At 44.9% G+C, this 14,417-nt stretch overlaps 2 protein-coding genes across 9 annotated transcripts in view; one reads left to right on the forward strand and one right to left on the reverse strand.

Moving 5' to 3' along the window:
- The window catches only part of RYR3 (ryanodine receptor 3), a 474,528-nt gene extending 466,131 nt beyond the window's left edge, over positions 1 to 8,397 (forward strand). For all 6 annotated transcript variants that reach the window (XM_069950600.1, XM_069950599.1, XM_069950601.1 and 3 more), the window contains one exon: positions 6,967 to 8,397. In XM_069950600.1, coding sequence (XP_069806701.1) covers positions 6,967 to 7,062 — 96 coding nt within the window. In that variant the 3' untranslated portion in view covers positions 7,063 to 8,397. The remainder of the gene's footprint in view (positions 1 to 6,966) is intronic.
- Positions 8,398 to 8,504: 107 nt separating this feature from the next.
- AVEN (apoptosis and caspase activation inhibitor) overlaps positions 8,505 to 14,417 on the reverse strand; it is a 350,669-nt gene continuing 344,756 nt past the window's right edge. For all 3 annotated transcript variants that reach the window (XM_069950190.1, XM_069950191.1, XM_069950189.1), the window contains 2 exons: positions 10,372 to 10,645; positions 8,505 to 9,339 (listed from right to left, as the gene is read on the reverse strand). In XM_069950190.1, the coding sequence (XP_069806291.1) occupies positions 9,239 to 9,339; positions 10,372 to 10,645 (375 nt within the window). In that variant the 3' untranslated portion in view covers positions 8,505 to 9,238. The remainder of the gene's footprint in view (positions 9,340 to 10,371; positions 10,646 to 14,417) is intronic.

The raw sequence follows: 14,417 nt of genomic DNA on the forward strand, positions 1-14,417 counted from the left end.
ACACCTTAGCTGATGCAGAGCCTCCTCATACACACCTCAGCTGATGCAGAGCCTCCTCCTCATACACCTTAGCTGTTGCAGAACATCAATACACCTTAGCTGATGCAGAGCCTCCTCATACATACCTCAGCTGCTGCAGAACATCATACACCCTAGCTGCTGCGAACATCATACACCTTAGCTGATGCAGAGCCTCCTCATACACACCTCAGCTGCTGCAGAACATCCCACACCTTAGCTGATGCAGAACATCATACATCTTAGCTGATGCAGAGCCTCCTCATACACACCTCAGCTGCTGCAGAACATCATACACCTTAGCTGTATGCAGAGCCTCCTCATACAAACCTCAGCTGCTGCAGAACATCATACACCTTAGCTGATGCAGAACATCATACATCTTAGCTGATGCAGAGCCTCCTCATACACACCTCAGCTGCTGCAGAACATCATACACCTTAGCTGATGCAGAGCCTCCTCATACACACCTCAGCTGCTGCAGAACATCATACACCTCAGCTGATGCGGAGCCTCCTCATACACCTCAGCTGATGCAGAACATCATACACCTTAGCTGATGCAGAGCCTCCTCATACACACCTCAGCTGCTGCAGAACATCCCACACCCTAGCTGATGCAGAACATCATACACCTTAGCTGATGCAGAGCCTCCTCATACACACCTCAGCTGCTGCAGAACATCATACACCTTTGCTGATGCAGAGCCTCCTCATACACACCTCAGCTGCAGAACATCCCACACCTTAGCTGATGCAGAACCTCCTCATACACACGTCAGCTGCTGCAGAACATCCCACACATAGCTGATGCAGAACCTCATACACACCTCAGCTGTTGCAGAAAATCATACACCTTAGCTGCTGCAGAACATCATACACCTTGCTGATGCAGAACATCCCACACCTTAGCTGATGCAGAGCCTCCTCATAACACCTCAAGCTGCTTGCAGAACATCATACACCTTAACTGATACAGAGCCTCCTCATACAACCTCAGCTGCTGCAGAACATCATACCACTTAGCTGATGCAGAGCCTCCTCATACACACCTCAGCTGCTGCAGAACCAATCATACACCTTAGCTGATGCAGAGCCTCCTCATACACACCTCGCTGCTGCAGAACATCATACACTTAGCTGATGCAGAGCCTCCTCATACACCTCAGCTGCTGCAGACATTCAAACACCTTAGCTGTTGCAGAACATCATCCACTTAGCTGATGCAGAGCCTCCTCATACACACCTCAGCTGCTGCAGAACATCATACACCTTAGATGATGCAGAGCCTCCTCATACACACCTCAGCTGCTGCAGAACATCATACACCTTAGCTGATGCAGAACATCATACACCTCAGCTGCTGCAGAACATCATACACCTTAGCTGATGCAGAGCCTCCTCATACACACCTCAGCTGCTGCAGAACATCAAACAACTTAGCTGTTGCAGAACATCATACACCTTAGCTGATGCAGAGCCTCCTCATACACACCTCAGCTGCTGCAGAACATCAAACACCTTAGCTGCTGCAGAACATCATACACCTTAGCTGATGCAGAGCCTCCTCATACACACCTCAGCTGCTGCAGAACATCCCACACCTTAGCTGATGCAGAACATCATACATATTAGCTGATGCAGAGCCTCCTCATACACACCTCAGCTGCTGCAGAACATCATACACCTCAGCTGCTGCAGAACATCATACACCTCAGCTGCTGCAGAACATCATACACCTTAGCTGATGCAGAGCCTCCTCATACACACCTCAGCTGCTGCAGAGCCTCCTCATACACACCTCAGCTGCTGCAGAACATCATACACCTTAGCTGATGCAGAGCCTCCTCATACACACCTCAGCTGCTGCAGAACATCCCAGATCTTAGCTGATGCAGAGCCTCCTCATACACACCTCAGCTGCTGCAGAACATCATACACCTTAGCTGATGCAGAGCCTCCTCATACACACCTCAGCTGCTGCAGAACATCATACACCTTAGCTGATGCAGAGCCTCCTCATACACACCTCAGCTGCTGCAGAACATCATACACCTTAGCTGATGCAGAGCCTCCATATACACCTCAGCTGCTGCAGAACATCATACACACTCAGCTGTTGCAGAACATCATACACCTTAACTGATGCAGAGCCTCCTCATACACACCTCAGCTGCTGCAGAACATCATACACCTTAGATGATGCAGAGCCTCCTCATACACACCTCAGCTGCTGCAGAACATCATACACCTTAGCTGATGCAGAGCCTCCTCATACACTTCAGCTGCTGCAGAACATCATACACCTTAGCTGATGCAGAGCCTCCTCATACACTTCAGCTGCTGCAGAACATCATACACCTTAGATGATGCAGAGCCTCCTCATACACACCTCAGCTGCTGCAGAACATCATACACCTTAGCTGATGCAGAGCCTCCTCATACACACCTCAGCTGCTGCAGAACTCCACACCTTAGCTGATGCAGAACATCATACACCTCAGCTGCTGCAGAACATCATACACCTTAGCTGATGCAGAGCCTCCTCATACACACCTCAGCTGCTGCAGAACATCAAACACCTTAGCTGTTGCAGAACATCATACACCTTAGCTGATGCAGAGCCTCCTCATACACACCTCAGCTGCTGCAGAACATCAAACACCTTAGCTGTTGCAGAACATCATACACCTTAGCTGATGCAGAGCCTCCTCATACACACCTCAGCTGCTGCAGAACATCATACACCTCAGCTGCTGCAGAACATCATACACCTCAGCTGCTGCAGAACATCATACACCTTAGCTGATGCAGAGCCTCCTCATACACACCTCAGCTGCTGCAGAGCCTCCTCATACACACCTCAGCTGCTGCAGAACATCATACACCTTAGCTGATGCAGAGCCTCCTCATACACACCCTCAGCAACTGCAGAACATCATACACCTTAGCTGATGCAGAACATCATACACCTTAGCTGATGCAGAGCCTCCTCATACACACCTCAGCAACTGCAGAACATCATACACCTTAGCTGATGCAGAACATCATACACCTTAGCTGATGCGGAGCCTCCTCATACACCTCAGCTGATGCAGAACATCATACACCTTAGCTGATGCAGAGCCTCCTCATACACACCTCAGCTGCTGCAGAACATCCCACACCTTAGCTGATGCAGAGCCTCCTCATACACACCTCAGCTGATGCAGAGCCTCCTCATACACCTTAGCTGTTGCAGAACATCATACACCTTAGCTGATGCAGAGCCTCCTCATACATACCTCAGCTGCTGCAGAACATCATACACCCTAGCTGCTGCAGAACATCATACACCTTAGCTGATGCAGAGCCTCCTCATACACACCTCAGCTGCTGCAGAACATCCCACACCTTAGCTGATGCAGAACATCATACATATTAGCTGATGCAGAGCCTCCTCATACACACCTCAGCTGCTGCAGAACATCATACACCTTAGCTGATGCAGAGCCTCCTCATACAAACCTCAGCTGCTGCAGAACATCATACACCTTAGCTGATGCAGAACATCATACATCTTAGCTGATGCAGAGCCTCCTCATACACACCTCAGCTGCTGCAGAACATCATACACCTTAGCTGATGCAGAGCCTCCTCATACACACCTCAGCTGCTGCAGAACATCATACACCTCAGCTGATGCGGAGCCTCCTCATACACCTCAGCTGATGCAGAACATCATACACCTTAGCTGATGCAGAGCCTCCTCATACACACCTCAGCTGCTGCAGAACATCCCACACCCTAGCTGATGCAGAACATCATACACCTTAGCTGATGCAGAGCCTCCTCATACACACCTCAGCTGCTGCAGAACATCATACACCTTTGCTGATGCAGAGCCTCCTCATACACACCTCAGCTGCAGAACATCCCACACCTTAGATGATGCAGAACCTCCTCATACACACGTCAGCTGCTGCAGAACATCCCACACATAGCTGATGCAGAACCTCATACACACCTCAGCTGTTGCAGAAAATCATACACCTTAGCTGATGCAAAGCCTCCTCATACACCCCAACTGCTGCAGAACATCATACACCTTAGCTGCTGCAGAACATCATACACCTTGCTGATGCAGAACATCCCACACCTTAGCTGATGCAGAGCCTCCTCATACACACCTCAGCTGCTGCAGAACATCATACACCTTAGCTGCTGCAGAGCCTCCTCATACACACCTCAGCTGCTGCAGAACATCCCACACCTTAGCTGATGCAGAGCCTCCTCATACACACCTCAGCTGCTGCAGAACATCATACACCTTAGCTGATGCAGAGCCTCCTCATACACCTCAGCTGCTGCAGAACATCAAACACCTTAGCTGTTGCAGAACATCATACACCTTAGCTGATGCAGAGCCTCCTCATACACACCTCAGCTGCTGCAGAACATCATACACCTTAGATGATGCAGAGCCTCCTCATACACACCTCAGCTGCTGCAGAACATCATACACCTTAGCTGATGCAGAGCCTCCTCATACACACCTCAGCTGCTGCAGAACATCCCACACCTTAGCTGATGCAGAACATCATACACCTCAGCTGTTGCAGAACATCATACACCTTAGCTGATGCAGAGCCTCCTCATACACACCTCAGCTGCTGCAGAACATCCCACACCTTAGCTGATGCAGAACATCATATACCTTAGCTGATGCAGAGCCTCCTCATACACACCTCAGCTGCTGCAGAACATCATACACCTTAGCTGATGCAGAACATCATACACCTCAGCTGCTGCAGAACATCATACACCTTAGCTGATGCAGAGCCTCCTCATACACCTCAGCTGCTGCAGAACATCCCACATCTTAGCTGATGCAGAACATCATACACCTTAGCTGATGCAGAGCCTCCTCATACACACCTCAGCTGCTGCAGAACATCATACACCTTAGCTGATGCAGAGCCTCCTCATACACACCTCAGCTGCTGCAGAACATCCCACACCTTAGCTGATGCAGAACATCATACACCTTAGCTGATGCAGAGCCTCCACATACACCTCAGCTGCTGCAGAACATCCCACACCTTAGCTGATGCAGAGCCTCCTTATACACACCTCAGCTGCTGCAGAACATCATACACCTTAGCTGATGCAGAGCCTCCACATACACCTCAGCTGCTGCAGAACATCCCACACCTCAGCTGCTGCAGAACATCATACACACCTCAGCTGTTACAGAACATCATACACCTTAGCTGATGCAGAGCCTCCTCATACACACCTCAGCTGCTGCAGAACATCATACACACCTCAGCTGATGCAGAGCCTCCTCATACACACCTCAGCTGCTGCAGAACATCATACACCTTAGCTGATGCAGAGCCTCCTCATACACACCTCAGCTGCTGCAGAACATCATACACCTTAGCTGATGCAGAGCCTCCTCATACACCTCAGCTGCTGCAGAACATCCCACACCTTAGCTGATGCAGAACATCATACACCTTAGCTGATGCATAACATCATACACCTTAGCTGTTGCAGAACATCATACACCTTAGCTGTTGCAGAACACCATACACCTTAGCTGATGCAGAGCCTCCTCATACACACCTCAGCTGCTGCAGAACATCATACACCTTATCTGATGCAAAGCCTCCTCATACACACCTCAGCTGCTGCAGAACATCATACACCTTAGATGATGCAGAGCCTCCTCATACACCTCAGCTGCTGCAGAACATCCCACACCTTAGCTGATGCAGAGCCTCCTCATACACACCTTAGCTGCTGCAGAACATCAAACACCTCAGCTGATGCAGAACCTCATAAGCCTCTTACATCTTCTTTTTGCTGTAATATGCACAAACACACAGAGACACACACAAGTGCACTTACACTCTTCTCAGGGAAGCTCCAGGGGGCCATGTGGTGTGTCCTTATCTTCTGGGCTTCTGCACACAGCCGGCTCTAGGCCCCTCCTTTTCTGTCCCGACATGAGAGAAAGCAGCTAGAGAAGCTAATGAGGAGGTGGGGGAGGGGGCTCCGCTTCTGTCTTGTAACCCTGCCTGTCAGCTATGACAGGAAAGAGCAGTGTGCGGTATAGCTGTCAGGAGCTTCAGCGGGCCCCTGACAGCTGTACCGCCAATACTGCCCTGATGGCGGCCCTGTCCACAACAATGTATACAACATCTCATGAAGAATAAGCCCCAAATCCTAATTTTGTATAGGAACATTTGTTGTTTACATAGATTTGTCTCTAGTTGTCTGGACAGTAAAGCCTTACTCCACATTAACCTCACTTGTGCTACTATATTTTATACATGATTTATCCTGCATTACCAATGTTTAGTCAAAAAACAAAAGGTGCAACAGCAACAAACAGGTGTAAAGGACTACCGTATATACTCCTCCCAGCGTACACACGGTAAACACCTACTCTGTAGATATTAAAAATTAAAATATAAATTTTTTTTTAGAAAAGTGAGGATCTTAGCAAACTATTTGATCAAACAGAGTGTACCATGTCACCAACGTTAAGGCGTCCTTGAGACATGGACCTTACTCTAGCATTTTCACACTAGCAATGGCCTCTCCTGGGCTGAATAAGCCTACAACTGGGCAGATAGGAGCCAAATGATCTCTTTTATAGCACCCTTGGGACATGGGTGGAGTGCAGGCCAACAGGAGGCAGCCACCCCCCCCCACATTCAACAGGAAAAAAAAGGGAAATTTTGGCAGCACATCTATGACTCTGTTCACGGTAGGCCCTTACACCTACCTTTTGTTTTTTTGACTGTACTTAAGCCACAAGCAGCGTGCAACCTGCAGTGTGAGCAGAGTCATAGATGTGCTGCCAAAATTTCCCTTTTTTTACCAATGTTTAGATGGAGTCTATAATGTGGAGTAGAGTGCATACAGTTCATAAAATTTCTGTTTACCTCTCCTGTAGGAATCTTACGTCTGGAAGATGTATCAAGAAAGGTGTTGGGACTTCTTCCCAGCTGGTGACTGTTTCCGCAAGCAATATGAAGACCAGCTTGGTTAATAACCTGGAATAACCCATCAGTCAGTTCCACTGGGCATATACTGAACTTGGAACAAATTGGAACCCAATGGAACACATTTACTAGAAGACCTCAATCTACTCATTTGGATCCACGTCATTTCCTTAAAACCAACAACTTATATGACAAACACAGGTCTATAGAAAATGTGCAATGAAATACCAGATTTTAGAACAAAAAAAAGTACTAATAATAACCATCACAGTACATCAATAAACTGATGATCTGTCATGCTCAATTAGCCATAGTGCATTTGTTGAGTTACTAAAAGTGTGATGAAATAAAACTCGATATAATTTAGAATCTACCAGATAGGACCTATCATGAAAAAAGTTTACAACTCAACCAATGGTATTCAGCCTGATTGCACCCATCCCAGCATCTCTTGTTATTCACACTAATGGGCAGATCTCTTTTTATCTGAAACGCCACACATGTGGCTGCCCGAGAAGTAAAGGGCTAACTGATACACATCCAGTGCACAATAGTTATCACACAGCAACTGCTCAGTCCTCTCTGCAGCAGTGAAATTAAAAGTTTGACCCCTCTAAACCCGGCAGACGCAACCGTTCTGTAGAATGGGACTGTGTGTCTGGAAAAGCATGCAGTTTTTTTTTTCCTTTTCCTTTTTTTTCACTTTGATATTGAGGCTTTTGATTATGATACAAATCTGATGCTAGTCACAGACGCCAAGTCAAAGTTTGCTGCATCTGTTTCGGAGAATGTTTGTGCTCTGGAGCCTGAAAGAATTCAACTGGACATAAACAGGCTGACACCATCTTGGCCTTTGGTGTTACAGGTGAGCTTCTGGGTACATCTGGTGCTCAGGGCTTTACGTTTACTTCTGTAAGATAGTCTAGTCTATGAAGGGTAATAGTATTTAGCTTCTTTTTGTGAAACTTCAGGCAGTTGAAGGTAAAGTTAGTAAGGGAAAAGTTACTTCTTAACACTTTTTCGACACTGAACTTAATCGATTAAGTGCCTTAACCGTCTGTAGACGTAGCTATGCAAGATATTTTTTTCCATGTTAGTATTAGATTAAGAAAATACACAAAAAGTTGTGCTGTTCTTTGTCTTACTGTACGAAATGAGAAACTGCATTCAGTTGCTATTTAGTTTTTCTTTCAATGACAGTCTGCTGTTATTTGAAGAAACTGGAATGTATCTTAAATTATATTCTCTTAAATGGAAATCTTATGCCAAATTCAAAGCACTGCTTTCTGGTCATTGGTAAGTGCTGTAGTGAAGCTGCTAACTTTATGCATTTTTCTTCAAATACAATAAAGTGCCCATCGCAATAAATAAATGATAAACCAGCCGAGCTGTTTGTCTTACTGTGCAGACACAAGACGCAGGACCAAGGATGAGCGCTGTCCTCATACTCCGAGCTGACATAGCAAGAGGCAAAGAAACACACAAAACACCACGTTTCACTAACTGTATATTTAACAGGAAGCATTGGATCATACATGACCTTGTGAAGGCTTGTTGTAGATGGTAACTACAATATACAGTGATGGCTGATGTCAATGATATTTCCCATAATGACTGATTTCAACCACATATTTCCATTGAACACCCAATGTAAAATTCAATCTGACCGGTTGTATTTTTTGAGAGTTGTCTGGTATATGCTTTAGCTATACTTCATGTCAACTGTATAAACAGAAGGGGACAACATGCCGATCAGTGTGGGCCCAACCACCAATCATGAAGAGAAATTGTACCTCAGATTAAGTGCAGTGAGGATAACTATTAAAGGGTGTGTTCACAATACAGAATGCGCAGAGACGTCAAGCGGAATCCGCCACGCGGCCTCCTCTTGAACTTCTGCCCGTTCCATAGACTTAATGATATTCGTCTGCAAATTCTGCCGTCTGCCTAAAGAATTATCACATCAATTCTTTGGGCGGATGTGGAATTCACCGGCGTATATAATTGGTTCTACGGGACGAGCATAACTTCAAACAGAGGCCATGCGGCGGAATCCGCTTGTAGTCTCCGAGCGTATTCCGTATTGTGAACATACCCCAAGATGGTAGTGCCCCTTAATAATTGTAAACTATCATTCAAAACAACCTGACAAAAGTAACCTGAGCCCCTGTAACAATGCATCCTTATTTTATCCTAACCATGACTTGCAGGTATAGAGAGACACTAGGAGATCATACTGTCCAGCCAGTCTTCCAGATCCTCAGAAGTTATAGCTTTGGGTTGCTCCTCGGCTGCGACACAAGGCTCAGCATTCACAGGAGAGGCTGCAGAGACACAGTTGTAAGCAGAGGAAGGTGTAACATTTTGCCAGATTTACACTAAATTCACATCCAGGCAACTATCTGAAGACAGTTCTACTTTACAGAGAGATGCTAAGAACATTTAAGGAGCTCAGACAAGTAGGGTGACATGATGCGATCTCTGGTAGATCAATCAATGGAGGATCGGTTGCGATAGAACGGCACTGTTAATGGAATGTGCTCATCCTTGGGCCTGTAAAACCTTTTGTGTAGTTCTTTCCTTGGCTTTTATGTGTGACTCATCAGATGCCATCTACGTGAGACTTCATCTCAGGCAAAGATCAGCCAGAAAAAAGGGCTGTAATAAGCATTCACATTCATGGTTCTTACCACCATCTCATCTCACTCAAGTAGCTTCAATATTGTATAGTGACACTTAAAATATCAAAAAATATGTACCTAGGAGTATATGATGAAAACAAATTGACAATAGTTGTCAATTAAGGAGTTTCAGGAGGTAAATTGACAGATATCACAGGTTCCCATCCCTCTGAGGTTCTATGCTGTCCCCCTTTTGAGAGATGCCTCTACAGCCCTGGTAAACAGACCAGCTTACACATATTGTCCTGGCACTACTTTAGTGGTTAATGTGGCAGTCAACTACGCTCTGAATAATGCACAATGAAAGAGGCTCATCAATCATGCATGGGGGGATGCAGCGTGAGATTTCTATAGAACAGGAACGGATCTGGCAGCTGCTAAGATCCAGTCTTGTTTAATGGGAGAAGCAGCATAGCGTCTGACAGCGGAAGCTGCCTTTAATACAAAAGAACATATAAATCTCGGCTGGGCACAAGGAAGACAGCCAGATCCCAGGAGGGTATTAGGCGTGGGCAAGGTCTTTTATATCTACAAGGACGTAAGCTGCTTACAGCTGTGAAGTATACACAAGGACTGTCTGAGATGCGATTTCCACATAGATATTTTTCTGAGTAAGAAAATTAGGAATAATATCTAACCACTGAATGTGTTGCTGCATGTGAATGGATCTCTTACCAGGTTCCTCACAGGGTGGCTGTTGGTTAGGTTCTTTGGTCCCATCAAGTGATATGGCAGCTTTTTCTACAACAGGGGCATCCAAGCTGAGCAGGAAATCAAGCTCTTCATCGTGGGCCGGTACAGAGGGGTCTGGAGAAGTCTTGGTCTCTTGCTGAACAGCTGCTTCTTGATCTGAAGCCACAGAAGCTCCAATCCCTTTCTGCATAGTGAATGTTGTCATGTTCGATAAGCCCTTTGCTCTGAGTGGAGGAAGTTCCTGGGGCAGCTCTTCCTACAGGAAAGAAATTGTGTTTTCTTCAGTTAGTCATTGCTTTGTACAGGCCTCAACATCATTTAATTCCTCTCAGATTTCTACGAATAAACACAAAAGGAGGGAATTTACTAAGATGGCCACTTCATATGTCCATCTTCAGTAAAATCCTTTGAAGAGGTTATGCAAAAACATGGACACTTTTCCCCTCTCTCTTGTCTCCAGTGGCCATGTTTTTGTAGCGCTGGATAACCCCTTTAAATGTTAGTGTTGCCAGATCTATTAAGAGGAGCAGACACTTGGCTGCCTCATGCATCTATGACTGAAACCTATGTCAGATAAGTAACTGGCACAGATTTTAGCAGCTTTAGTCTAAAACTAAATTTTAGAATATGTGGCCCACCTACTTTATGCTTAGCCATGCCCACTTGGCAGAGAGGGGTGGAAAGGTCTAAAAAGTTGCAATATTTTGCACAAAATAGGGCTTACACAAACTTGTGACTCGTCATCTATTATGAAGACTTTTTACATGTTCTCACAATTTTGACATTGTAACATTTTATACTTTTAGGGTGCGTTCACACGTACAGGATCTGCAACAGATTTGATGGCCCAGAATTGATTTGTTTGAATCTGCAGCTTCAAATCTGCTGCAGATCCTGTACGTGTGAACGCACCCTTAAAGAGTACAGTACCTGTCATTAATAACAACTTTTGACATGTCATCAGGCAAAAGTTACTGGTTACAGTGGGTTTGAGAGACCCGCTGTGAACAGGAGATCTAGCCGGGCAGAGAGCGTGGGTAGCAGTGCCATCCTCTCCCCGGCCGCTCACTAATTCAGACACTATAGACTATAATAAGGCTAAGCATTCAGAATTATCAATCGCCCAGGGAGTGGATCGTGCTAAAATATCACAGAACAATGTAAAAGAAATCCCCACTTAACACCTTTTATTACTGCTTAGATGTTACAGTACACCTAGCCGATACTCGTGGAGATGAAAAGGAGGAGGAGGCAAGGAAAGTGCGCTGTGGAAATAAGTTTATTTTTTCTCCACCTTATACCAGAGAATGTCAGGAGAAGGATATGTCCAAAACGTAACTTTTACAGTGTAATGTACAAAAGTGACATATATACAAGAAACCATTGAGTCTCCAATAATAGTCTGCTAGCTTATGCACCTTACAGTATGTGTCAGATGCACAGACCACCAGAGGTGTCATAGTCCTGATACACCGTTGGTCATCCAATGACAATATTGCCAGGCACGTATAGCAATCACTATATACAGACAATAGGAGAAACTAGCACCGGATATAAACAACTACCAGAAGACAACCAACTATTAGGCTAATGTCACCAAATGCAAAAAGGTGGGAAGTCAGGTATGCCAAACATCAATCATATTCAACCAGAAAAGTACCAACTAACCATGTCCAACGCGTTTCAAAGACCAGTGTCTGTCTTATCATCAGGGACCAAGCGTGAATATATGGTACAGAAATAATTTATACAATCAATGTAAACGTGTGGATAATATCATCAAAACACATGACAATTGGGATGGTGCTTCTCAGTGAGGACCATATGTAGCAGTATATTCACCATCCCAGGAAAAAGCATGGACCCGCAGGTAATGTGCCCAGAAAAATGCAGTATCTGGTATTCCAATATACTATAGAAGGAAAGTGGGTAGTATGAGTGCTATGTGTAGCCGACTGATAAAAAAAAAAAAAAAGGCTAACATTGATGCAGTAACATTTCCAAACTGTGGATGTAGGCATAAGTGCAAACATACTGGGTAACTTAGCTATTAAGTGAGCGTAGCAAGCCGTTGCAGAGCCTACATTAGCCCGGTAAACATATAAGGCACAAGGTAGATAACCTGAGGAGGAAAGGGTACTTACTATATGGTCCTCAACTTTGGGGAAAGCATCCCTGCATCCTGCAGTGGCAGAATGTCGGGGGCGCTATTTAGCAGGGCCGCGATCAGCCCTCCCGACATTCTGCACTCATACTACTCCTTTTCCTTCTATAGTATCCATTACCAGCTACTGCATTTTTCTGGGCATATTACCTGCGGGTCCATGCTTTTCCTAGGATAGTGAGTATACTGCTAAATATGGTCCTCACTGAGAAGCTCCATCCCAATTGTCATGTGTTTTGACGATATTATCCACACATGTTCACATTGATTGTATAAATTATTTCTGTACCATATATTCGCGACCGCTTGGCCCCTGATAATAAAATGGACACTGGTCTTTGAAACACTTTGAGCATGCTTACTTGGTACTCTTCTGGTTGGATATGATTGAAGTTTGACATACCTGACTTCCCACCTTTTTGCATTTGGTGACATCAGCCTAATAGTTGGTTGTCTTTTGGTAGTTTATATCCGGTGCTAGTTTCTCCTATTGTCTGTATATAGTGATTGCTATACATGCCTGGCAATATTGTCATTGGATGACCTACGGTGTATCAGGACTATGACACCTCTGCTGGTCTGTGCATCTGACACATAAGATAGCAGACTTTCTTGCATATATGTCACTTTTGTACATTACACTATATGAGATTTATATTAAATATTACCTATTAAAAGTTACGTTTTAAGCATATCCTTCTCCTGACATTCTCTATCTATTGCAAAGGTTGTTTGTTACATTGTGCTAGATTTACCTTATACCAGAAATAGGACCATATTATGCCCAGAAGACCCAGCCCAACCCCAGGTTTGATGACCTAAACTGATAAGCACAGTGCGTGAGACGTCCTATTGAATCTATGTGAAGAGGTGAGCCGAAGACCACGGACAACTCCTGTGTAGAAATCAATAATGGCATATTCTACAATTTATCTGTGTTCCACTCATTTGAATGTGATTGTTTTGTTGACACAGTCACTTCAAGTAAAGTCACCCTTAAAGTGTACTTATCACTTTTAAAAAAAACAACAACTTTTAACAGTCAAACATTTTCATTGGTCAGGGTCTCATTTTTTAGTCATTCACCAATTCATTATATATCCTGGAGAATCGCCCAGTTGATGCTTCATTGCACAGTTCAATGTGGTCTCACTGCAGGAGACATGCCCATACATTTACAATGAAGACTGCAATTTCTTTTTGTTGTGGCAGAATACAGAGCCATGGAGTAAGGCCCCTCAGCCAAGTGCTTTTCCTGATGGGTCTAAACATCCAGACCCCGACCAATCAAACTTTTTGTACACACTTTAAGGGTTTAAACAGAGGTCATATGCATTGCCAGACAAACCCTTTTTAAGATTATGTGCACACTACGGAATCCCGACGGAACACCAGCCAGCATCCACAAGCGGGTGTGAGCTGCGGAATCCACGGCGGGAGTTCCGTCTGGATTTCCTTACTGTGCACATACCCTAACATTAAGCGGTGACTAAGGGTTAGCAAGCCATATCCTGACTTATACAATAGCACAAATGGAGCAGTTAGCTATGTGCCCTTGCGATCTCATCGGCTGGACTGGGGGGCATGCCATGATATTTAGGAGTGGAAATCACACGCTGAAAATCCAATACAGTGGCAAGTGGGATAGAGCTGGCTGTAATATAATTGTAAGATTTGAAGATAACACATCATCTATCACACAGCCTCTGGCTTCACATAAGACGTGTTAATAAAAATGCTTTTATTAAAATCAAATAACACTGAATTTTCTTCAATTAAGTATCTGGGAGCTGCTGGGAGCTGAGGAATTGATTATTATAAGATGAATAAGATCCACCATAATCTAATCTCGGAAATGATTGCA

The sequence above is a fragment of the Dendropsophus ebraccatus genome, chromosome 13 (assembly GCF_027789765.1).
Source record: "Dendropsophus ebraccatus isolate aDenEbr1 chromosome 13, aDenEbr1.pat, whole genome shotgun sequence".
NCBI classification, from domain to species: domain Eukaryota; kingdom Metazoa; phylum Chordata; class Amphibia; order Anura; family Hylidae; genus Dendropsophus; species Dendropsophus ebraccatus.